Below are 26608 nucleotides of genomic sequence, written 5' to 3' on the forward strand. Positions count from 1 at the left end.
GTTATCATACTCAACTTTCCTAACGGACTAACCTAGGTCTATAGATCTTGCCAATTAGGACATAGTAATTTTTAAAAACTTTTTATCACTTTGTCCTGGATGACTTTAATGTGATAAGCCGGTTGCTGATGAAATTTTCCCGAAAAAACTTAAGTCTACATTAAGATAGCTGCATGTCCTTTAAGAATCTCGTAGGTATGTTCATTGACTCATTATTTCGTGTTTGTATGAGAATAGCTAAAAATCAAAATTCATTTTTACTGGTCAAGTTTTATTAAACTCATAGTTCAAATTTAAGTTGTGTATTTACAGAGACAACAATAATTAAAGTGTTTTCCTTTCATCCATCCTTGTGTTAATGTGCAAAATTGAATGCCAATCATTTATTCAAAGCTTTTTAGTCCTCCAAGAAGGATAGGTACCTCTTGTCTGATCTCTCCAAATTAACCTAGTTTTTCAATCAAAAACGCTCTCTCTCCTTTCCGTTTCAATGCTGGAAAGTCATCATCAACCCCCAAGTAATTTTTGTTTTTATTTTTACAGTTATTCCAATTTAAAGGATCAGTCACCCATGTGCAATGTGCATTATCCTTTGAGTCCTCGATTCAGTTCGTATGTGTCTATGGAAGAAACCTGCTAGTTCACATAAACCAAAAATTATTACTGTGTTCTAGGCAGCAGAAGTGATCGGAGCTCTAATGCTTTGGTTAACCCTAAGTTCCTGAGTTCTTGTTGAATTCGTAGAGTTTTTAAATGGTCTCCCTGAAGTATTCCTCTCATTCTTCTTGAATTGAATCGCTGAAACAGAAAAAAGTACATATTTAAGTGCCTAACTGCCTAATCCATAAGGAGAGCCACTCTAGCATAATGGTCAATAGGATTATGTTTTCGTGTCCTATTTCAATAATGCGTTCGGCCTTGAGTGAGCATCTTGAATGATCAGCAAATATTCCATGATTTTTGAACTTCATTAGAGGAAAAAGTGACTTGATTCAAACAGAAATATGCTCAAATTTACCGCCGATAAGATTTTCTTTTGAATCAATACAGAACATATAATGCTTGTTTAAAGAAGAAGATACATATATGCTTATCTAAAAAGAGAAGTCGCTGACATCAAGCATAATCCCGCTCTCATTCAGTCATTTTATTCTTGATGCAAAATAAAATCTTCTTGACGGCACACTCAAGAATGTTTCTGCTTAAATTGAGACACTTCTTTCTCTAATGAAATTCTAAAATTATGCTAAACGTTTATTAAATACAGATGCTAGGACTTTGTGTGTTTTTAGACTACCGCTCTCTTTTTGTGCCGTAGTACTTGATTTATTTTGCGAGGAAATTTCCATACTCTTAGAGGATGCTTGTCATTCTTAATATGTTTGGCGCGTTCAATTTCGTATGATACTGTGCAGCACCTCTGTTGCGAAATAGTTGCTTGAAGCGGCGCGGCGGGCGAGGGCGACCAACGCGACACGCGCATTGGCGCCTACAAACCTAACAGGGATACTTCACGCATTGCGCAATGCGTGAAGTATTCCTGTTAGGTTTGTAGGGGCCAGTGCGCGTGTCGCGCTGGCAGCACGCCGCACCGCTCCGCTCTGTATTTGACTGTTATGTTTAAACTCGCGGAGTCCGCGTTTTTCAACTTATGATTATGGAATGTTTGCATGATTCTCATTTGAATTGATGAAAAAAAAAAATATGTATCTAAGGAAAATATAATGTGTTTAGTATATATTAAGGTAACTCCTTGTCAACTTTAATGACTTCCAAAGTACTTTAATTTTTCTTTATATGTATTTTGTGCTTTTACTGAGCTGAAACGTGGTGCACGAGCAACTAAACGCTCAAAATTAGACGTATTTGTCTTTAAAAGATCGATGTACGCATGGGTTAAAACCAAAGATTGCGTACTTCTCCCTCTTTTCTTCATTTTTGTATAGTTCCTCTCAACACCACTACGGCTCATTGATATAGATGCCATCCCTTGGACAAGGTTTGCCACGTATTAAAAATGTAAATGCTCTTGACTTGAAGTAATATTTTCATTAGAAAACAGGTACACATAAGGCATAAGGATAGAAATAAAACCAAATATTCACCAACGACAAAGAAGAAAGTAGCGTCTCATTGAAAAAATGAGTTACCATAACAACGCCTCCTTCTCTCTAAATTTTCTTATTTTTTCGATATTGTCAGCATAATTTTACAGATGGACTAAAATATAACGCTTGGACCAAGTCACTGTTGCTTACTTCACGCATGGACATAAACTACAGGACAAAACAGGTACGTGGACAAAAAATCGTTGACGGAATATCCTGAAACCGTTCTTACGGCGTTTTTTATTCAGAATATAAGTAAGAATTCTCACCTGCGAGGCCGAGATTCATCTACCAGGAGCTGAGGCACTGGGGTAGTGCTATTACTATGAGTTAGATTCAGAGATAGTTGAGAATTTGTTTCAGCAGCAAGGACCTCATTCTCTTCATGAACCTGTTGGAATGCAAATTTTATGTTTTACAAATGCTTACAAATTACAGGTGAGGGGACTACATTCAGTGGTCCCACCTCAACAAAATGAGACAAAAGAAATCAACACCATATATGGGAGTAGAGCAATGGAGAGGATGCGCCTTGACGACGGCGCAGAGATACAACTATTCGTGCTTGATGGATGTCCGTGTTGCATCCGCAAAATTGAAGGCGCCAGGGCGCGAAGCGTGAACTCGCAATGCTCTGCTATATGTATGCTGTCCATGAGGTGTCGCTCAGATTCGGGAGAAAAGTTAAAAAAGAGGCCCGAACACATCTCTCCTGTCTTTGGCTGTGTTTATACTAGATTCTTTCTTTTTTTCCAGGTTCATGTCTGATTCTTTTGCGGGGTGACTACGCGGACCCTTATCTAAAGCTCGTGTGAATTGGCCCCATACAATCCGCGGGGCACGTGTTTTGGGACGCCTCGGGTCAATATGATTGAATTTGTAGAAAATTCGTCAAAATTTGACCAAAATTTAATTTGTTGAAAATTGCTGTACATTCATTCTCACTGACCGATAGGCCAATGCACATTTATGCGTCACCTCAACATCTCAAGTTGATTGCCTCAGCATCTTTTTCAGTATTTTCCTGAGTCGTCATTCCCCGTCTCCTCCACCCATAGGCAGATAAAGAGGGCGCAAGAACTACGCCCCCCCCCCCCCCCATTATTGGAACGAGGAGGATGTTCCGTGGGTAATTTCGACTGAAAATGACTCAGTTTTGAATCGAAACGTCTCGGTTTTTATTTATTGCGTATTTTAGCCTTGTTTCCCGTTTTCCCCCCTTGTTTTTCTACTGTTACCATTTTCTCGGGCTGCTCTATAAAAATTTGTATCTGTGTTTCCCGGATGAGATACCTTGCTGATTTTCCTGGAAATCTGTAGCGGAGACTTCTTCTGGAGATTGTAGGTTTCTATGAGGGCGTTGATAGATTCCGGCTTGGAGGAGTTCTTCATGATTGGCGGCAGCGTCTTGCTGTTGAGCTCGATGTTGGCGCTGCTCCGCCTGCTCAGACTCGAGTACATCTTGTCCCTGTCCAACGACGAAAGGGAACCGCGGTGGTTGAATTTGATCATCAGGCTCACCCGTGCTTTCTCCTCCTCTTCCTCCGTCTGCACATCGCCGTTCAATTTTTCAACCTCGTTCGAATCTGCAATCAGAGTCAAAGTCTTTATAGGCGAATTTGCGCGATCGAATATCATTCATCAAACGAATTGATGAGTGCTGAGTAACGCCGATGATCGGTGAAGGTAGGAGCCACCCTGGTAAAAATTGGCGATACGAGCTGTGTTTCATAATACCATAGGAGTTCGTATAGCCGACTAAAGAAGGCTATTGAAAGCGGAGCAAATCATTTAGCCGGGCCATACGAAGCTATAAAAAAGTATACAGTCGGGCTATAGTTCCTATCGCCGGGCTTTACACTTTATCGCCATTGGCTATGAAAGGCTATAAGAAATTGTGTAGAAATTCGTGTGCTTTGGAAATCATTAAGTTTGATACGGAACTACCTTAATATTTACGAAACATATTTTCCTTTAAAACATATTTTTTTTTCATCAATTAAAATGAGAATAGTCCATACAGAGTGTGAAAACATTTAAAAATCATGAGTTGAGAAACGCTGACTCCGCGAGATTAAATATTAGAGCCTAACACAAAGCGGAGCGGCGACGCACTGGCGCCTACAAACCTAACAGGGATACTTCACGCATTGCGCAATGCGTGAAGTATCCCTGTTAGGTTTGTAGGCGCCAATGCGCGTTTCGTGCTCTCTGCAGTCTGCCCGCCCGCCGCGCCGCAGCGTGCCACGGCGTCTGAAGCAACTATTTCACACCAGAGGTATTGCACAGTATCATAAGATATTGAAGGCGTTCTAACTTATTAAGAATGACAGGCATCCTCCAAAAGCACGGAGCTTTCCTCGCAAAATAAATCAAGATACTACAGTATAAAAAGAGAGCGGTAGTCCAAAAAATAACTAAGTACTAGTATCCGTATTTAGTAACGTTTAGCATAAACTTTATCGTCTGGCTGTTGCTTAATCGCCATCGGCTATAAAAGGCTATAAGAAATTGTACAGCCGGCTACAGAAGCTATTGGAAATCTCACAGCCGGCTTTAGGTCTATAGTATTTTGGAACACACATTCTACTGCCAATTTTTACCAGGACAATCAGAGTTCATTTTTTTAAAAATGAAATTTAGAAGGATATAAGAAAATACGAAACACTAAAACGCATCAAATTGCAAACACAGCAGACTTGATATGACAAAACACAAGAACAGAGAGAAATGACGAAAAAAAAATTCTGGTGAGAGATGAAGTTTCTAGCATCGATTGCATCAATTCAAAAATCGAATTCAATTCCCGAGGTGAATTCGAAATTTCAAATCGATGAATTTCAACGGTCTCCGGTGAGACCAACGATGAAGCCGAATATCATTTTGAAAAAAAATGCACAATCGTCGAATATTGTCGTCAACGGTGAATGATACTCGATCGCGTAAATTCGCTTATTGTCGTCTGTGGTTTCATTATTGAAATTGATGGGCAAAGCGATAGACAAAGAGGACAAACTGAAAATATAGCAATCCTATTGGTGGAAGCGGGTGGTTGCAATGGACAAAGGAGGTAAGGATAGACTAACTAATGGCAACGAACAAGAGACCCTGCAGTTAGTCAATCATTTTCGCCCTTGGTCTACGACAACTATTCGTCCCAACCAATGACCGCTCCGTACACCCAATGTCAATCGCTTTGTCTATCAATTTCAATAATCAGCTTGCTGGTTCCTCTTTGTTAAACAAGCGCGGTGTCATGAAAATATGTGCCAGTATTTGATTCCAATTTGGCATGTGATCGAAAATCAGAACTGATGTAGGAATAATAAAAGTTGCTAGGTATCATTCCTGATTCCAGATTTAACTATCTGCCTTTGGAAATCTGCTGCGTATGTTCGTCAAAAATCTAGGTAAAATTATTATTTTAGTAGACCTAATTCCACCCTCTCAAGATGGAACTAGAATTCGACTAACGCTACTACCATGCACGGATTGTACGTATCTAATAGGGCAACGAGTGCCTTCATTTTTGTATAATACTTTATCACGTGCAAATAGATTGCACTCACGAATTCCCGTCGTTTGTTGACAAGTTTTCTCTTTTTAAATGGACCTATCTATGCTGAAAGGAACTATGCTGCAGTTAAACCCTATACAAATAGTTCCTTTCAGCATATTACGTCCTTCCAAAAATCATCAAAATCATCCTTTCAGCAGAAACACAACAATCTCAGCATATTCTTCAAATTACTGTCACAATTTTCACGTAAAAAATAAATCAATCAATCAATATATAAACCAAAAAGTTCAGAAGTCTGATGAGGCAATTTTGACTCAAGTCTACGTTAAATTGGTTTTAGTGAATAATTTGCACAAACCTTTTTGGTCCTCTTTGTTTGTTTTTGTCGCGTCAAATTTGTGAAGCCACAAACAGTGAAGCACTCCGTATATCACTCCGCTTGTTATGGATAAAAGGCCCATGATACGGAAAGATTTGCGTGTTCCCACAGTACCTATTAGCAGACCACCGACAAAACTTCCACTTCCTCGTCCTGAAAAGTGAGGCATATGAAAGTTCTTTTTAGACATAAGGATACTTGGCAAGTTGACCCTCTTTTTTTAGCATTTCCAACTTTGAAAGCCAGCTGAACTATTAAAACCATTTCGCCTTTTTTTTAAACCTCCGTTCAGAAGACTTACTTATTTAGAAAATGATAAATCATGGTGTTCTCTTGATTCAAATCTCACTGCAACCTATATTTTCAACAAAATAATAGTACGTGATGTAAGTATGTTCAATGATAATGAACTTTAAATGAAGATATCAAATAATTTCAAGAGCACGATCTGATGTACTCATAGCTCCCTCAATTTCCCATGATACTCTATGCTTGGTCGCCCAGTTAGTTTAGTTCCCAAGTCAACTGAAAGCACTAATATAAAGTTTTCGCTCTATCTCGCCAACACAATTCTGGCGTAAGAGAGAGAGAGATCCTGAAGCATTTTCCCCCGTGTAAGTGAAAATGCGAATGGATTGCTCAATTACGTCATCACTTTTTCAAGATTATAACTCAATGTTCTAAATGATGCGATGCTACTTTTACTCTGCCAACCTCAAAAAGGGTAGCTTGTCGTATGATGGTTAAAGAGTAGCATACCTAAACTGAAATGCGCCATTCCGAGAACTCCAATCAAAGTTGCAAGTAGGTTCTTGGGTGCCAAAATGGCACAGTAAGTCGCAGCAGCTACCCACATGAGGTGAACAGCCAAGGCCTCGATGGCCTCGAATGGAAAGACCCACCATGGATTCCTAAAACGAAAAGAGAAAATTATGTTAAAACAGGCATTCGAGGGACCTTTCATAGTAGCACAATGATGAGCGTCCGAAATATCAAAGATGAGGACAGGCGGAACAGGGCTAAACGCGCAATGCATGAAGTATTTTGCAGTCTTGTAAGGCGCTACTATGCGCCAGCCTCGCGCTGCGCCGCGCCGCGCCGCACTGTGTTTGACGCGATCATTCAAACTTGTGGCGTCATTTTTCAACTTATGATTTTGAACGTGAACTTTTTTGTTTATTTGTTGTCACGAGAATTTTCGATTGACGCGATCATTCAAACTTGTGGCATCATTTTTCAACTTATGATTTTGAACGTGAACTTTTTTGTTTATTTGTTGTCACGAGAATTTTCGAAGGGCCGATCTGAGTTTGAGCCTCCGTTACACTCGTTCTCTGCGGTGTCTCCTCTAAGATGAAATTTACTCAAGATCCCGTTTCACCCGATTAGTATCCTCTTGTTTTCTTTTGTCCCCTTCTTTTTTATTTCTTCTTCCCTATCTTTTTTTTCTATTTTTCTTTCTTTCTTTTTTCCCTCGACCAGCCCACTGGGAGCTTCCCGATTTCCCGGAGGGCCAGTCCGCCTCTACGATTTGCAAAAAATATACAACATTTTGTAGACTGTCAAACTTTGGCTGATTGCATTTGCATTGAGCATTTGATAAAATGCCTGATTCAACTATTTACCTGCGACAGGTCAAATACAATAATCAGACGGTCTTTCTCGGCTAATTAGACAAGTTAACTTTTGTTCGGATCACGTCAACCTGGTTGCCCTCTGGATGAGTTCACTTCAAGCAATCCTATACCCTATGGAGTCACGCTGCTAATCCCTCGTCGAGTCGCAATCCGTTCTTATCTCGACTTGTTATCACCATAACCGTATTTGTACAAAGCTCCCCTGGTTGCTCGAATTATTTTGATGAGCATTAAGAGTAAATCTCATTCTTAACCGGTAATCCGCACCATTCACTAATCGCATACCTAAGCTTCGTACTTCAAAAAGCCCCGTTTCAATAACGCTTTGATTTCAATAAACCCGTGCACGATTTTTTTTTACCCTTGGGATCGCACGGGTTTTTTTTCTCATGATTCTTCGTCACAGGTTAAGTTTGTTAGTAAACAAGCACATGTAGTACTTTTCCTCGCGATCACCATGGTCAATGCATCCACCTTTTCAGGTTCCCTTTCAATTTGATTGGGTATAACCACGGCTTGTCCAGATACTGGTCGTGAGAAAATCTTTGATTCGATAGCATTCCTCCCGCGCAGATCATTGTAGCCGTATTAACTTGAAAATATTCGAAAGTAGGCTGTTCCGCACTTAAGGGAGGGGGGTCGAATCAGCGTTACGGTGCGTTACAGGGGGAAAGGGAGGTTAAACCCAGCGTTACGTAAAAAATTGGAGCCGGAGGGGGGGGGAGGACTTTGAAAAAAAGTGTCAAAAAATTGGAAATTCCGTCTTTCCAGAGTGAATCTGTTCGAAAAAGGGGTGGGAAGGGGGGTCAGGTCAGCGTTACGTAATTCAAAAGGGGGTCATAGGGCTGCGTTACGGGTACATTACACGGGGGAGTGGGGTCAAAAATCGGAAAAAATGCGTCACGTAATACTTGAACCGCCCCTACCTCATTTCAAGAATAATTGTGCCACTCGGCGGGGCCTCTTTTCTTTAATTGGACGTATTCAGGTGTGCCAAAAGAAACTATAAGCATATAGGGTTAGCGCGGAACATAGTTCCTTTTAGCATAAATACATCCAATTTTTGTTTTTGATCGGTAACTTTTGAAATATTTTTTTGTTCAAACGTAGCTTGGTTTTGCTTCATAATTCCATCAACTATCTAATTTTTGAAGTCCCTGAATGATTGAGGAGCGACATACTTTTTCGGCCAGAAGTTTCGCTACGAAACAATTAATATGATTGAAAGTAGATTGATTGAGTATCGATCAAGAATCGAATCGATCTATAGAAAAATTCTCAGAGATATGCTGAAATTTCTGCGAAATCGAAGATTAGACACCTGCAAATCCTCCATCGTGCACGGCTAAGCCGAAAGAATAATGGGGGAAAAAATACTCACTCGATGAAAGAGTAACCCATGAGCCTGACCGCATGAGAGAAAAATGCGATGACGATTATGTTGACATGTCCAAACCTTTTCGTAATTTTTTCAGCTCCGTAAAGGAATGGGATACTACTAATTGTGCCAACCGAAACTGTAATACCTATAAAAGTAAAGAAGAGTTAGTAGCACACTCATGATTTGTTTTTAGAAACGTAAAAGTTATATTGAATTATAAAGTACCTATCGTACCAATAGAATCTTATTTTTTGAAATTTTGAAATATTTGCGTACGACTTTCACCAGTTTTTTGTTGGCTCTCGAGAGGTAATATGGTCTGAATTGGCTTAGCCGATTAAAAGTGAACCCTCCGGTGACTGTACTTTCCGTGCGAAAGTACTGCCGTGCTAAGGAAGAACGCCGTATGAGCCGTAAGGCATTGCCGAATTTCCTTCGACAAAGCTAGAATTTTCGCGAAAATTTGGGAATATTTCTCCTCCTATTTTTTTGAGGATTTAATTCACGAATTGATCTAAAAAGTCTGAAAATTTCAAGGAAAAAGATTCACAACTTTTTTCAAAATACAATATTTTCTGAGAAGGAATTCGACGATATTCGACTTCTCATGTACCGCAAGTAGCAGTGATCGTAATAAATAGCGATTTTATCGGTTGGTTACCACGATTTCATTGCCCGGCAATTTTTGCGATATTATCGAATTAAACCTTGTGATATACGGCGATTAAATTGCCACACATTGCAATTTTTCGTCGATAAATCCAGATTAAATCGCTATTTATCGCGATTTTTCTTTCGATAATATCGCGATAAATTTGGATAAAATCGCGATTTTATCCCGATAAGATCGAGGATAATCGCTGAGATGTTGATGATCCTAGTGATTTTATCGGCGATGAAATCGCAATACATATGTTGAGGGCAAATAGTAAAATATTCTTACTTATATTAAAATTTTGATTTCTTACCCTAATTTTAGACAAAATAATTCGTTGCTCCTACAAAAAGAATTCTCTATAAAAATATGCAGCATACAATAGTATTTTAAACGATTTCAAGATTGTGAATGCACATTTATCATGAAATTTTCAGCACGCTATAAAACATAGAATTTTTAAAATTTTAATATTTAAATGTACCTACTAAAGGCATGTAAAAAGGAAGGAACAGGGAGAGTCCGCGAATTTGAAGAGTTATTCTTCCCAAAATATTGAAAACCCAAGAACTATTCGCCATAAATTTACAGAATTCCATTAACTGTCAAAATTTGACTGTTTGCCTAGGCATTTAATAAAATGCCTGATTTGACTAATTGCCTTCCACATATATATTGCGATTTTTGCGTTGAATTTTTCCACTATTTCTATTAATTCTACTAATTCGACTGATTCTACTAATTCGACTGATTCTACTAATTCTATTAATTCTACTAATTCTACTAATTTTTCTAATCCTACTAATTCTACTAATTCTACTAATTCTACTTCTTCTACTAATGCTACTAATTCTAATAACTCTACTAATTCTAATTTACTAGAAAGGACTGAAATTTACCAAGTAGATAGTTGGGTGCTCCGAGCTCCTTGAGGTAGAGGAACAAGAAGGACTCGATGAAGCCCCAGCAGTTGCCGAGGGCGAAGAGGAAGAAGATGAAGGTGATGACGTGTGGGAAGCGGATGAGTCGGATCATGTCCTGCATGATGTTGTCCGCGGGCACTTTGACCCCGAGAGGCATCAACATCACCGTCACAATCGAAATGCACAGCAAAGCGTCGTACGACCAGAACGCACTCGAGTAATCCGTGTAACCTGGTCAACAAGAGCTTAATTTAGGGTCATTTCATCTAAAACAGAACGCTAAACAACCTCGAAACAACCCCATCGATCGCCTTCCTCTGAAGCCAAAAAACCACTGATGAATTCCAGTTTTTCCTTATTCTTTTATTATTGAAATAAATCAATGGAGACAAAAATGAAAAAGTGGAATCATGGCATTTTTGAAAGAAACTTAAAGCTAATTAATGCAATAGAGAAACATACTAGCATCTTAGGTTACTTGAGTAATCCGTGTAACCTAATCAACAAAAACATAATTTAGGGCCATACATCAAATTCATACCGCTGAAAATTGGATTTTTTACCCTTTTGTAACGCACGCTTATACCTCCCTGAAAAAATTACGAATCTCCTTGGGAGGCGCTCTGGAATTCTGGAATTCAAAAATGAAGCTGAAACTTTCACCAAGGCTTTCCTCATCATAAGGGCTCATTTCAGCCACATTTCGATGCATGCCTGATCCCGGGTTAAACGGCCAGACAGCAGGAGCGTGTTCTATGGGTCAAAATAAGACTTTTTTGTTGTCTAAAGTTGTTTCCAATTGTGCCCCTAGTCGGAGTTGGCCCCCCCCCCCCCAAAAAAAAAAAAAAAAAAAAAAATTCGGAAAGTAAATCGTTTTTCCTGGATTTTGGCAACGATTGTGAACCAAATCTCATGAAAATGTGTACTTTTACGCCATGCTTATATACATAAATGATCTAAGTAAAAAAATCGAAATCTCAATTGGACGTATTTCTATCAAACGGACCTAAGCGCCATAGGGTGAGGAAGGTATAGGGGGGCTTGGATTGGCGGCGGAATCGGGCGTCCGGCTTATTCCGTCCTATACTCGCAATGCTTTTCCATGGCGCTTAGGTCCGTTTGACAGAACGCACTATCCGGCATTCTAAATTCCTCAAAAGGAACTCAAATTGGCGCTTAGTTCCGTTTGATAGAAATACGTCCAATTTAAGGAGGCGGTTTGGGGATGTTTCGGATCCTGCAGTCTAGCCATTTACCCTGGATCACCTTGTACACGTGTCAGAAATGGAAACACTTTTTTGCGTGGGTGGGATGGGGGATGTTTAGTGAAAAAGTTCAGTTCGCTTACCCAGCCAGCGACTCCTCTGATCAATGAGCAAGCCTGTTAGAGGGGAGAAAATTGCCATTCCAACGGTGGAGAAGAGGCGCTCCCTGCCGAATTCTCCTCCATGCTGCTGAATCATCTGGAGGGCGATCGGGTCCATGATGGTGACGGATGCCAGGTGCATGGTGTTGCCGATGAAGCGGAGGGCGAAGTAGAGCCAGAACACCCGGTCGTCGGACTCTTTGTAATCAGGAGGACACACTTCTGGACCGCCTGCCCTGCACAAAGAAACCAACCAGCAAATGCAACAGAAATATAGGTACTACCCAATTTGTGGGGGGCACAAAAACATTTTGATCCGAAAACTAATTAGCATACCTTAAAAGACTATTCGAAGTGAGTTGATACTCCAAAAATGAGGGCTCTGGCCAATTTCTATCTTGCTTTGAAGTACGATGAAATCGCAAAAAAAAAACAGCTCGAAAGGTGTGATTTTTTGATACAAATTACAAAAGCGGTTTCTGTATAAAACATTTTTTTTCGAGGAACGCTATGGCTCTCTTTAGTTTGATGCCTAGGAAGTAATGATGCAACAACTATTGAGCACCACTTTTGTGATACAACTATTCAAACTCTACGGATATCCGCGTTGCATCTAATAGTAATGAAGGCGCCCTTCTCCGTCAGAATAGGTCGACCATGACATTATCCGATCTATTTTTCATTATGGCTCTATTTACTCTACGAATGAAGTATAAGAAACATAAAGTAATAGGGTCTTCTTCGGGGGGGGGGGGGGAGGAGCTCCTTCTCGCAGGGATCAAGGTTAAAACTAGCCGACCTCGGTCGGTCCAATGATCAGTGCTACTGACTTCTGACCCAGCGGTCCCAGGTCCCCACAATCCATTCTAAGGCGGGGTACGCTTCCAGGACTTTATGTCCACCTACCTTTCGTCCATTAAATAAATGTCCACCGCTATTTATGTCCACTAAACGTTAAGTCCAGTCTTTATTAAGTCCACGTGATTTAATGTCCAACCATGAATATGTCCAAAATTGTCCAAATTGTGGACATGTTATGTCCACATTTTTTCTTCTCATTTAAATGACAGTAGTGTAAAATATTAGGAACCACCTCAAAAATAAATGCATACTACTACTATCTTCATTCTTAAAAACATTTCATTCATGAATCAAATCATGAGAACAGACTCTAAGAGCAGATAAAAACATATGTTCATGTGTAAACTGTACGGATATGATAAGATGAAAACCAAAGCGGGCGCCTAGGAAACGCTCCAATGCCAAATTAAACATTTTTCAGTGACAGATGCAGTCAAAATTGAAAGTCCTCTTAAACTAGTTATTTCGTGCGCCTTTAATCTTGTAGGATACTGTGCAACGCCTCTGACGCGAAATAGTTGCTTAAAGCGTTGCGGCCCGGCAGGCAGCCAGCGTGACACGTGCATAGGCGCCTACAAACCTAACGGGATACTTCACGCGTTGCGCAATGCGTGAAGTATCCCGTTATTAGGTTTGTAGGCGCCAGTGCGCGTTCTGCGCTGCTATCACGCGCCGCTCCGCTCTGTATTATGGTCTAATATTTAAACTCGCGGAGTCAGCGTTTTTCAACTCATGATTTCGAAATGTTTGCACTCTCTGCATTGATTATTCCCTTTTAAACTGATGAAATAGAAATATGTACCGCTGGAATATATAATGTGTTTTTTGTAAATATAATAGTGGTTCCCTGTCAAATTTAATGATTTCCAAAGCATTCAAATTTATTCTTTTATGTTTTGGGCTTTTACTGTGCTGCAGCGTGGTGTAAGCGCAACTAAACGCTCAAAATTGGACGTATTTGACTCAAGGAGGTCGATGTACAAATAAGTTAAAAACAAAAAAATTGCGTGCTTCTTAGTTTTTTTCCTCTTTTATTAATTTTTGTATAGTTCCTTTCATCACAACTACGGCTCATTGAGATTCATATTGATGCCATTGCTTGGAAAATGTTTTACAAAGATTTACCACGTTTTTAAAATGTAAATGTTTTTAAAATGAAGTAATCAATTTCATTTAAAAAAAAGAATGTACGTTTAAGGCATATTTTATATCGGAAATTTCAAGGATAGAAATGAAACCAAGTATTTATCAAAGACAATTTAAAAGATGAATCAAAAGAAGAAATTAACATTTCATTTAAAATATGAGTTACGATAACAACACCTCTTTTTCTCTTAATTTTCTCATTGCGATATTGTCAATATAATTTTACACACGGACTAAAATATGACGCTTGAATTTGATTTTAGTGGACTTTACATTTGTGGACCTAACTTAGTGGACGTTTAAGTAATGGACTTAACAATAGTGTGGGCTTTAGAACTGTGGACGAAAAGCCTGTGGACGTAAAAAAAGTGGGCATAAAGTCCGTGTACCAGGGTGACATTTGATGGTTTCAGCTTTTTCCATTTTGAATACTTCTCTGCTTACTTGAGCGATCCAAAGGTCAAGTTAGAGGGAGAGGGCTCACCTGAAGTCACACTTCTGAAGCATGCAGTCGGCGGCCATCTCCTTGAGACGGTTGATGGTGAGATTCGTGGCGATGACCCTGCCGCCGCACCGAAGGTCGGCCTCCTCGAGGGCGGTGTAGTTGACCCCGGCCATGGTCAGGAGCTCCTCGCTGAAATGCTGCCGGAAATCCGTCACCTCGCTGCTGTCCTCCGGTTCCGGAAGCTCCATACCTGCGGACACAAGCTGCCTAATTTAATGATCAAAACAACCTGCCACTCAAAACAAATACATTCTGCCAAGACATATTTCTGCCAAACGGAACCAACGACAGGTGGGAAAGAAGGGGGTGTGCTCCTCAGTCGAGGGCCGTAAGAATGAATGGGAATCGTAAAGCACCAGTGACGTCAGCGGCGACGCGCTCTAACTCCTTGCCCGCTTTAACTCGTGAGCCCTATTCACAACGCTCTTTTGCCGTGCCCACGGCTCATGAGTGCTGTATTCACAGTTGGCGCTTCGTTCCGTCTGTTGGAATGTATAATCCCGCTTTTCCACTTTCCCAATGGGAATCATGCTCACTTTTACATTGTTTCTTAATCAGCCTCCTAGAGCACATCCAATCTTTCCCACTCGTCTATAATTCCGTTCAGCAGAAATACGTCCGAATCATGGGCACTAATATGACTGAGCCACGATACAACTAGTCTAGCTTAGTCTTGTTCCAGATTTTCTGCTTTTAACCTTATTTTTCAGTGGGAGAACTGATTGACGTAATTTCTTTCAAAATGTTCCTGATTTATTCTATGTGCGTGCAGAATTTTATGAGCAAATTTCAAGCACTCTAACTGGCCCATTTCCTCTCAAAAAATGGAAGGAAAGCAGAAATTCTGAACTTAAGTTTATCCGTCGATTACTATAAACGCCAATATACTATAACGCCTCACTCACGGGTTGGATTTGATCGTTTTTAAAGCGCCAACCCTGTGGCTCGTGCCGCGTAAAATTTTGATGTGGAAACATGAAATGGACGTATTACTACCAAACAGACCTATGTGCAGGTGGAAATGATGGGGTGTGCTCGTTAGTCGAGGGCCGTAAGAATGAATGGGAATTATAAAGCGCCACACTGAAAAAAAATTCTCGGCGTTTTTACCAAGGTCCGTTGGTACCTTTACCATCTCATTTTTTTACCAATCATTGGTAATTTTACCGAGACAGACTGGTAAGCTTACCTAAAAACCGGTATTTTTACTGTTTTTTCAGGTAAGAATACCACTTTTATTGGTAATCAATTCCCGGTAACTTTGCCATTTTATCTCGGTAATTCTACCACAGTCGATAAAAAATATTGGCGTTTTTACCAAGGTCCAGTAAAATTACCGAGAAAGTTCAAAAATTTTACCGAGACCAAGAAAAAACTGGGATCAAAGTCAACCCTGAATTCTTGGTAATTTTACCCTTTTCTTGGTGAATACACCGAGATTTTTTTTTTTTTTCAGTGCAGTGACGGAGCCGCCGCCGCAGTCGCCCGTCAGCGTTTTTAACTCATGTCATGAGCCCTGTCCGCAACGCTCAAGACACATGCCTACAACCTATGAGTCTCACATACACTTAGTACATAGCTCCGTTTGCTGAATTGGAAAAGCGGGATTTTACATTCTGTCAAACGGAACTGTGTGCCAAGTGTATTGTATAGGGACTCATGGGCCGTAGGCATGTATCTTGAGCGTTACGGACAGAGCTCATGAGTTAAAGACGCCGACAAGCGACCGCGGTGGCGGCTTCGTTACAGGCGCTTTATAATTGGACGTATTTCTGCCAAACGGAACTATGTGCATTATGACGTGAGCCCTGTTATGCATATGTCGCAGGCAAATAGTGAAATCAGGCATTTTGTCAAATGCCTAGGCAGATAGTTAAATTTTGACGGTCTATACAATTTTTTGAATTTATGGCGAGGAGCTCGCAAGTTTTCAATATTTTTTGGAAAAATAACTCATCAAACCTACGAATTCTTCTTGTCTCTTCCTCTTTATTTGCCACTCATATTTTTAAATGATGAAATCCTAAAAATTCTGTATTTTATGACATACTGAAAATTTCCAGATAAGTGTCTGTGCAGGAGCTAAAAACGGTTTAAAATACTATTGTGCGATGCAAATTTTTACTGAGAATTTTGTCTTACAGGAGAAATTAATTATTTTGTCAAACATTAGGAAAAGCAGCAGAATTTCAATCTAAGTTAGAATATTTGACTATTTGCCTAGGCATTTGACAAAATGCCTAATTTTACTATTTGCCTGCGACACATATATTCTCATGGGTCTCGCGGCTCATGTTTTAATGCACATAGTTCCTTCGGTAGAAATAAGTCCGATTCCTATTCATTCTTACGACCCTCGACTAACGAGCTCGAGCATACCCCATCTTTCCCACCTGCACATAGCTCTGTTTGGTAGAGCTACGTGCTACGTCCATAATTTGTCTTTAGATTAAGTACACGAAGGGGGAAAGTTTGATTATAATGATCTTTCTATTTTAGTGAATCAAATTTACCTAACTGTTCACTAGCTGTCATCAAATCGGGATGCATGCCCAGGAGAAAATAGGTTGAGTGGTCCTCCTCTTGCTTCGTTACGTTCTGCACAGGAGGTGACGCAGCTGATGCAGCCGATGCAGCTGATGCAGCCGATGCAGCTGATGCAGCTGATGCAGCTGATGCAGCTGTCTCGCTGATGACGGTCGGAGCTGCGGTGCTATGGGTTTCGTTTGCTCCGTGACCTGCCGCAGTCCCATTTCCACCTGGAGAAATTATAGTTGTACTGTTCCCATTCTTCCCGTTTTTCTTTTTAATCGGTTGTTTACTGGAATGAGAAAAATTAATTATCAGTGCATTTTACAGAGGAATCTATCAGTGACCACCTATTTATTCCAGTGGCGTGGCGTGCTTTGCGATTATATCGATTGATCTGCCATTTAAACCTACAGGGGGCCGATTATTGACATAGATAGACAAAGCTATAGACAAAGAGGACAAATTGGATATGGAAGGATCCTATTGGTTGAACCTGGTGGTTGCAATAGACAAAGAGAGTAGGCAATAGACTAAGTAACGGCAACCCACAAGGGACTCGATAGTTAGTTATCATTTTCTCCCTTAGTCTATAGGAACCACCCATTTCAACCAATAGGATAGCTTCATACTCCCTATGTCTTCTTTGTCTATCGCTTTGTCTATTAATTTCAATAATCGGCCCGCTGGATAGGATCGATATACAGAGCGTTTGCAACGCACACCTTAATAATCTCTTCTTTGCCGTAATATCAATGGGAAAATGTCGATAATCGATCATTCACGCCTCTCTACTGATTTATTCGTATGGGAGAGGGGCTCGCAAAGCAACACAGGGCAACAAAGAGATTGAAATTTACATACTTCAATTTGACTTCAACACGTCTATTTTTTTACATCTCAACGCCAAGTTTTGGCAACATTTGCACTATTGTAACGATAAAATCCATTTTTTCCGGCGAGAAATGGAAACATATTGGTTACGAATATATTAAAGGCATATACGAAACATGTAGAAATTATATTTCAATACAAAAAAAATTGAAAATTAGGAGGCCTAGAGGTAATAGCCATTCTTATCACTAGAACCACCGAGACCCTCTTAGAAAAACCGTTTCTATCGTGACAATTCTACCATGCCAAGTCAAACACCGTATAAGCATTCGGATGTTGCTAAATTTCCGCTCGGAAAATAATGATTTTGGAAGGAAGTTATGAATATTTTTCCTTGAAATTTTCAGACTTCTTGGATCACATTTTGAACGAAATCCTCCGATAATCGGAATCGAAATATTTATCAATTTTTTCAAATATTCACGATTTGTCAAAGGAAATTTGGCAACGCCTGGAGGCTCATACGGCGTTTTTCCTTAACACGGGAGAATTATGGGAACTACTTCTCAAAGTGGCATCAGTGGATTGACGGGCGTCGTGTCGCGTGTATTCCAGCCACTTCAAGAGGTGGCGTATATTCAATTGAAAGTTTGTAAAGCGTGTCGAAAACTTAATTGGGTCCAAGCTCCAGTTGAGGTCAACTTGACCTCCTTTTTTGTACGTAAATCTCGGTTAGCTCCATCTTTCTTATTACGAGACCTGAGTACGGTATGATTTTCCACTCGATTTCGCTTTTTTTTCTTTCTTCATTTCTTTATATTTTGTCTTGCAAAGAAAAACGTCGATGAATTGGACTTATTTCTACCAAACGGAACTAAGTGCATTAAAACATGAGCCGCGAGACCCATGAGAATATATGCATAACAGGGCTCACGTCATGATGCACATAGTTCCGTTTGGCAGAAATACGTCCGATTAAGGGAATCACGAATTTTGTACCTCTGAAACGAGTCCATATAAGGAAATTAATATCTGCAGACATTTTGAGGCAATAATTACGAGCTGAATGAGCAAAAAAATCATAATCAAAATGGCTAATAGCTTTGAAATCCAGTTCAAAAAGATCTGAGATAACTGATAAGGATCTCGTGGGATTTCTTCTACCTGGCAGGGTGGTATGTCTTATAATTAGTTCTGGAATACTCGCTTACACGAATGAGTCAAAGGTGCTTCCTTCGTTGATTCCATTGTACGGTTGTAATTATTCCCCTGGTAAAAATTGGCAGTAGAATCTGTGTTCCAAAATACCATAGACCTAAAGCCGGTTGTAAGATTTCCAATAGCTTCTGTAGCCGGCTGTACAATTTCTTATAGCCTTTTATAGCCGATGGCGACTAAGCAACAGCCAGATGATAAAGTTTATGCTAAACGTTACTAAATACGGATACTAGGACTTAGTTAGTTTTTGGACTACAGCTCTCTTTTTGTGCCGTAGTATCTTGATTTATTTTGCGAGGAAAGCTCCGTACTTTTGAAGGATGCCTGTCATTCTTAATATGTTGGAGCGCCTTCAATTTCTTATGATACTGTGCAATACATCTGGTGTGAAATAGTTGCTTCAGACCCGTGAGCCGTGGCACGCTGCGGCGCGGCGGGCGGGCAGAGAGCGCGAAACGCGCATTGGCGCCTACAAACCTAACAGGGATACTTCACGCATTGCGCAATGCGTGAAGTATCCCTGTTAGGTTTGTAGGCGCCAGTGCGTCGCCGCTCCGCTTTGTGTTAGGCTCTAATATTTAATCTCGCGGAGTCAGCGTTTTTCAACTCATGATTTTGAAATGTTTGCACACTCTGTATGGACTATTCTCATTTTAATTGATGGGGGAAAAAAATATGTTTCAAAGGAAAATATAATGTGCGTTTTGTAAATAGTAAGGTAGTTCCGTATCAAACTTAATGATTTCCAAAACACACGAATTTCTACACAATTTCTTATAGCCTTTTATAGCCAATGGCGATAAAGTGTAAAGCCCGGCGATAGGAACTATAGCCCGACTGTATACTTTTTTATAGCTTCGTATAGCCCGGCTATATGATTTGCTCCGCTTTCTACAGCCAGCTATATGATTTTCAATAGCCTTCTTTAGTCGGTTATAAGAACTCCTATGGTATTTTGAAACGCAGCTCCTATCGCCAATTTTTCCCAGGGTCACCCGATTACCCTCAAGTACTCTCATTCTTAGCAGGTGCATGTTTATAATTAAAAATTTTAAAGATACGTTTTTAGAAAACCCCAAAATAATTCGAAAGTTTTTGGATCGCTGTTAAAGAATAAAACACGAAGGAGACTAGGCAAAGTCTGATAAACGTATAATTAGTTGAGCTGACTCTGGTTCATCTCCTTCAAATTTGGACTCCATTTTGCAATTGGGAACTACAATTTCTAACCCATCCATAAAAACACTTCTGTGCATAGGGGAACGTGAAGTTTCAAATTTCAAAATGCAGTCCATTTGATGCATACTTACTTGGGCTTTGTCGCGTTTTTATGGCCTTGTGGTTTCCCGAATAGAAATTGAATTCGATGATCATTGTTACTCGAGGACCCTCTCTCTGCCATCACATCTCCAGTTTCGCTGTATTTGCTTTTCGGACAGGAACATTCCTGCAACAATCACCAATACGTCTTTCAAATTACGGAAAGGATTTTCACTTCATTTGCACATAGTTCCTCTCAGCATAAACGTATCCTATACTGTCAAAAACACTTCCGGGACTCTTTTATTCGGATCCCTTTGTCGAGGATTAATGGGTCAGTTGCGCTGATCACAAAATCCTGTTTTGATGCTAGATTCTTGTAGATCAGCTAAAAAAATAAGAGCTGTCCAAACAGCAACTTTCCACGTTCAATATTAACCGAGTTATCGCCTCTTGAAAAGTCAGGTTATTGACGTCATCCACCGCGGTAGTGAAACCCTTGGTTTCTTCCACCTTGCTTTCGTCAGTTCGTGTGACACACATTTGCACTGGTTACTCAACGTAAAACATGGATGAAAGTAAGGGGGAGGAAACCAATGGTTTCACCACCGCGGTGGATGACGTCAAAAACGCGACTTTTCAAAACGCAATATCTCGGTTAATATTGAACGTAGGAAGCTGCTGTTTGGACAGCTCTTATTATTTTCAGCTAGTTTACAAGAATTAAGCATTATAGTACAATTCTATGACCAGCGCGACTGACCCATTAGCCCCTTTACCGATGATGGAAGAGACAAAATGCATGCAGGAACTCGATGAGATTCATGTGTCTAAAGTGTCATCATATACTTGGACTCGGTCAACTTGCTAGGGACCGAAGTGTGACCTAAGCTCAACGGGAGGCTTTAATTTGCTCTCCCCCTCCCCCTCTCCCACTCGCTCCCCCTCCCCCCCTCCCCCTCTCCCACTCGCTCCCCCTCTCGCTCCACCTCCCCTCTCCCTCTCACTCCCCCCCACCGCAACGCCGACCCGACACCGAGATCCCGAGATGAAAACACAGAATGGCCCGTACATGAATCGGTGCATGTTGTGACCGCAAATGTCAATTTTCCGACGAGCCTCTAGCTCCACCAAAATCCATGCTTTCTGGAGCTCATCGAATAATGGCCGTGCTCGGTTTTAACACGGCCCGATTCACATAATGACGCCGTAATGTAGCGGTCATTTGTCAAGCAACACAGCCCTAGCCGGATACTATTTAAACGGCCCCCGAAGTTGCCGACGCCGCACAGTGGACCGAGTCAACAAGAGAAGTCGCACGAAATCTGGAAACCTCGGAAGTTTATATTTTCGAAAATATGAAACAAAGAAGTTTAAGAGTGGTTTCATTGGTTCATTAGTAAAACTTCCTCTCAGAATCAACCCTTGAAATTGAATTTGTGACGCAATAAACATTAAAATTTGAAATTCTACCCAAAAATTTCATGTCCGAACTCTTCTATTAGCTCATTCCACTGTGCGCCGAAGGAGCCCCGCTCGGGATTTCGCGACGGGTTGCTTCTTCTTCGTGCCATTTGATAACGGCCCAGACGCACAGTGGGCAGAGGCATCTGGAAAGAGATCGCACAAGATGCAGAAACTGGAAACGCTTTACATCTGCGTTTATACGAAACGTAAAAGTTAAACGGTGGTATTTGTTTCGCCGTAAAATTTCCTTCGCAAAGCATCCTTTAAACATATTAATGTGACGCAGTGAACACCAAAATTTTCGATTTGAGTCAAAAATTTCATGTCCGGCCAATGCTAATGACCCGTTCCACTGTGTGGCGTAAAGCTCGGGCTCGGCGAAGGAGTAAAGTAGTGACTCCTCAGCTTCGCGCCGTCTACAGCCGTCAGATTAGCCTCCTGTGTTGCCCCGATGTTCACCACCATCGAGCGGTTTGATTTTTTTCATACATTCTCTTCGGTCAATTTGGGAGCGTCAAATCTAACCACTCAGGTTAAAATTAGACATGCGCTCGTCGTTAGAATGATACATGGGGCGAGAAACGCCAGAATAACTAACGGTAGTGCCTACCAGTCCTTTTTTGCAACTGGGCTCCTGAGGAATCGTCGGCCTTTGAGACGTGACCATGGTATGTGTCATGCATGAAGCAGGGGATAATAGACATTTCTAAAGAATTTAGATACAAGAAAAGGGATAGTCTGTTCAAATTGACCTACCTTGGGATTTCTAGGTGTAGTCATAAAAAAAATAAAAATAAAGAAAAAACTAAAAAAACCTCACACACCTCTCGCCAACATACCAATTTGCAGAGGTGAGCCCTTTCGGGGCGTTTGAGAGACCTTTAAGCATTTTTTTTTCTTACAAAATGATTATTGATTTGGGCACATTATAGCAAGTTTTTACCAAACTTAACCGAGGCTTTTCTTGATTTCAAAAATAGGATACGACTCAGCGTGGTACAAATATTCGTTCTTGGTGGATGTCCAATTTGAATAGGCAAAATTGAAGGCGCGACAGCGTGAGGCGTGATGCAAGCGTGATTGCATTGCTCCACTCATGCTGCAGGTGAGGTGTCGCTCCGATCAGGGAGAAAAGTTAAAACACGAGACCGGGTTACACCTTTCCTATCTTCAGATGTGATGCTCACACAGCCCTTGAAGCACCACTACAAAACGAGACAAACGAAACCAACACGATATGGAAATAGAGCAAGGGAAAGGACGCGCGTTGACCACGGCGCAGGGATACAACTATTCGTACTTGATGGGCGTCCGTGCTGCATCTGCAAAATTGAAGGCGCGAAGGCCCGAAGCGTGAACTCACAATGCTCTGCTATATGCTGTTCATGAGGTGTCGCTCAGATTCAGGAGAAAAGTTAAAAAAGAGGCCCGAACACATCTCTCCTACCTTCGGCTGTGATACTCACTTACTGCTTGAAGCACCATTATGAATAAGACAAACGGAAACAAACACAATATGGAAATAGAGGAATGGAAAGGATGCGCGTTCACGACGGCGCAGAGATACAACTATTCGTACTTGATGGATGTCCGTGCTGCATCTGCAAAATTGAAGGCGCGAAGGCCCGAAGCGTGAACTCGCAATGCTCCGCTCTAGGTTGCTAATGAGTTGTCACTCGGATTCGGGCGAAAAGTTAAAATACGAGGGCCAATTACGTCTCTCCCGTCCTCGGCTGCGTTGATTCTCGATTATTTCTTTTTTCAAGTTGATATCTGATTATTTTTTTAAGATGGATTTGCAAACCTTTATCTAAAGCTCGCTTGTAAGGGCCTCATACAACCGGCGGGCCCGTGTTCTTAGCAAGCATCGATTCAATTTGACCCGGCTTGGGCATCTGAGGGTGTGGAAACATCATTAAAATGACTGCACCTTTGCAAAAAAAAACTCAGGATTCAACAGCGGAACCGAAAAAAGCCATCCAGTCAGTGAATTTAAGTAAAATTAGTATACTACTCTGGAGCCTCTGGTTTCCCGTTGAATAAGAGACCATTGAACAATCTACAACAGCGGGTGATTATTAAAATTGATAGATAAAGCGATAGACTGAGAAGATATAGGGCACATTGAGCGCGATCCTATCGGTGGTAGTGGGTGGTTGCAATAGACAAAGGAGGTAAGTAACAGACTAACTAAGACCAACCCACAAGATACCCTACGGATAGTATATTATGTAGTCTATGAGAACCACCCGTTTTTTCTAATAGGATCACCCCATACTATCTAATATATTTTTTGTCTATCGCTCTGTCCATTAATTTCAAAAATCGGTCCGCTGGCTGATAATAGATAACCCTCACCATATTTTGAATCTCCACTCTTTATTTCTACACTTTCAGATAGTTTTGCTTGTCGATAAGAATGATCTCTAGCTAGATGCAACCTCCTCGAGTTTACTTTCAGCCGCATCATGTGGCAACAAAGCTGTTAGTACAAAACGCTTGATGGGTGTTAACGTCTTGGACTATTTGCATTCGTCAGGTCATCATAGTTGTCAAATAATTCACGTGATAAATACACTCACCACTTCGTCAGGAAGTTTTGTGCGAGGTACATCTAAAAGGATGATAGTGCTAACTGTGACTGTAAATGGACGTCCGAGAGACAACTTGAGCTGCTTATTGCAAGAACGAACCAACTTTTTACGCACATTTAAAGAACAACACTTATGATGTTTTTCTATGCAGGAAAGCGCTTTTACAGGCTCTCCTTATCTTAGAATGTAGCCCAATAATGTGGGGGAGACCATGAGTGATAGAGTCTCCCCACGTCGGAAGTTCTGAAGAATAAATGTTGCATGTATGCTACATTCAATGAAATAATAATTTTAATTGCTATAAAATAAAAATAAAATAGGAGAGACCTCCCACGTTAAAGGATTAGAACATATTTTAATGTAAGGGAATCTAGAGCAGCTACCAAAATCATTCTCTATTCCCTCTTACTTTTTAGAGAGTATTATTGCATGCGTGAACAGAAAAGCTGAGTTGCAAAATACTCAAACTGTGCAACAGGTTGCCCGATGAATTTTCAATCTCTGCTGCTACTCGTGAGATATTTTGTGAAGTGGTCGTGGCTATCCGAGATCATCATCGAGTAACTAATACATCATTTAATGAGTTCCAGAAATCCTATCACACCCGATTTTTTCTTCAAGTTTTCTTTATAGGTGTAGGTGATTTGCATGTGACTCGACCGTTGTTTTAAAATCGAGCATGTTCATCCCCTGATTAACCCTAAAATATAGACGCTATCAGTATCACGTTTCGGAAATGCGATTTACATCCATTTATTTTAATTAGTGACATTGAAAGTGGTAAGTAATGTCATTGTTGCATCCAATTCGATATCCACACTCTACGGACACTCTTACGGATAGCGTAGCTTATCTGTGAATGATCTTACGTTTTAACAACGGCCGATTCATGTGTTAAGATGCTCAAGAATGGGTGGTTTGACAACGTTGTCCCTGTGGTTGAAGCAAACTGTTCGTGAGGCTCGATTCAGCCCTGCACTTATCGTCAGTCAACTCAGATGTCAACCTCCGAATCTAAAGCCTCTACAGTGCTCTGGTCAGGGCGAAAGAAGCACGGATGTTCGAAAATTGCAGCTGAATCAATTAGGCACCTGTCACACTCGGAGAGCTTAGTCTATGAACATACCGAGTCATGGTTTTGGGACAGGTAATGTATTAATTACTTCCAGAAGAGATAGTCCCATTTATTAATTCTTTTTTTTTTTTTTTTTTTTTTTGGCTCCTGAATAATTACAATTTTTAGTTTAACAAAATTTGCTCTGATTTCTATTGGGCCACGTTCCCAAGCAGCAGCGGGAAAATCGCGATATTTAAAATTAAATAGCGTTCTTTTACAATTTTTTGGTGATAAAATCTCTAGGAGCATCAAAATCTAAGCGATGATCCTCAATCTTGTCGCAATTTCATCTCTAAAGAACCGCGTTCCATAACATCGAAATTGTATTCCAATTCCTCCCGTTTCTTTCGATAATATTGCAATGAATCGCCGTCGAATAAATCGCAATTCTATTACACATTTATGCGATGAAATCGACATATATCGCAATTTTGTATCCGATTATATTGCAAAAAATCGACGTTCGTAAAATTGCGATACTTCCTCTGATCAAATCGCAACCAATCGCGATCACTCCTACTTGGGTAACGTCGCATTTAATTTTTTAGCCTTAAACCGAATGTCTTTTCAATAGACCGTATTCGATAGTAGTTGGATGTATCGTTTGGTTGAAAACACTAGACCATAATAACCTCGAAGGGAAATTTTAGGATTTAAGTAGGAAAAGGTAAAAATGAGAAAATTCCTAACAATATTTCGATGATTCCTAACATCGATTTCGATACAATCTCCCCTGTTTGATGTATCGAGTACGATTCATATGACTGAAAAAGAAGAAAACATTGAATATGGTGCTTACCGAGTGACCAAGAAGCGTCGGCGGCCTGTATGCAATACTTTTTTCGATTCCTTTGAACCAGGAGGGAGGGGGCGTGCTTTCGGGCGGTTTGACGCTGCAATAGTCGATGCAATCATCCAAAACCATGTTAAGTTCTTCCTCTTCGGGGCACTCCCGACTCGGGCATGGACTCCACCACACCTGAAAACCATAGGCAAATTTAAGGAATATATCAATGGCTAAAATCTTAAAATCCCTACTTCCATACTTCAACGTATCAGAGTTGACGAATTTACTGCCCGCCAGTGGCGTGGCGTGCTTTGCGATATC

The 26608-nt window shown here is 40.6% G+C and overlaps 1 protein-coding gene across 1 annotated transcript in view; it reads right to left on the reverse strand.

Moving 5' to 3' along the window:
- Window positions 1-250: 250 nt before the first annotated feature.
- Window positions 251-26608, reverse strand: part of LOC109039651 (uncharacterized) — a 39639-nt gene continuing 13281 nt past the window's right edge. The window contains exons 4-15 of the mRNA XM_019055244.2: window positions 26300-26479; window positions 20373-20509; window positions 16995-17302; window positions 14461-14671; window positions 11952-12205; window positions 10580-10834; window positions 9026-9170; window positions 6767-6918; window positions 5987-6160; window positions 3402-3694; window positions 2378-2499; window positions 251-798 (exon numbers count right to left, since the gene is read on the reverse strand). Of these exons, the coding sequence (XP_018910789.2) occupies window positions 777-798; window positions 2378-2499; window positions 3402-3694; window positions 5987-6160; window positions 6767-6918; window positions 9026-9170; window positions 10580-10834; window positions 11952-12205; window positions 14461-14671; window positions 16995-17302; window positions 20373-20509; window positions 26300-26479 (2253 nt within the window). The 3' untranslated portion in view covers window positions 251-776. The remainder of the gene's footprint in view (window positions 799-2377; window positions 2500-3401; window positions 3695-5986; window positions 6161-6766; window positions 6919-9025; window positions 9171-10579; window positions 10835-11951; window positions 12206-14460; window positions 14672-16994; window positions 17303-20372; window positions 20510-26299; window positions 26480-26608) is intronic.

This window comes from Bemisia tabaci, chromosome 1 (genome assembly GCF_918797505.1).
Source record: "Bemisia tabaci chromosome 1, PGI_BMITA_v3".
NCBI classification, from domain to species: Eukaryota; Metazoa; Arthropoda; class Insecta; order Hemiptera; family Aleyrodidae; genus Bemisia; species Bemisia tabaci.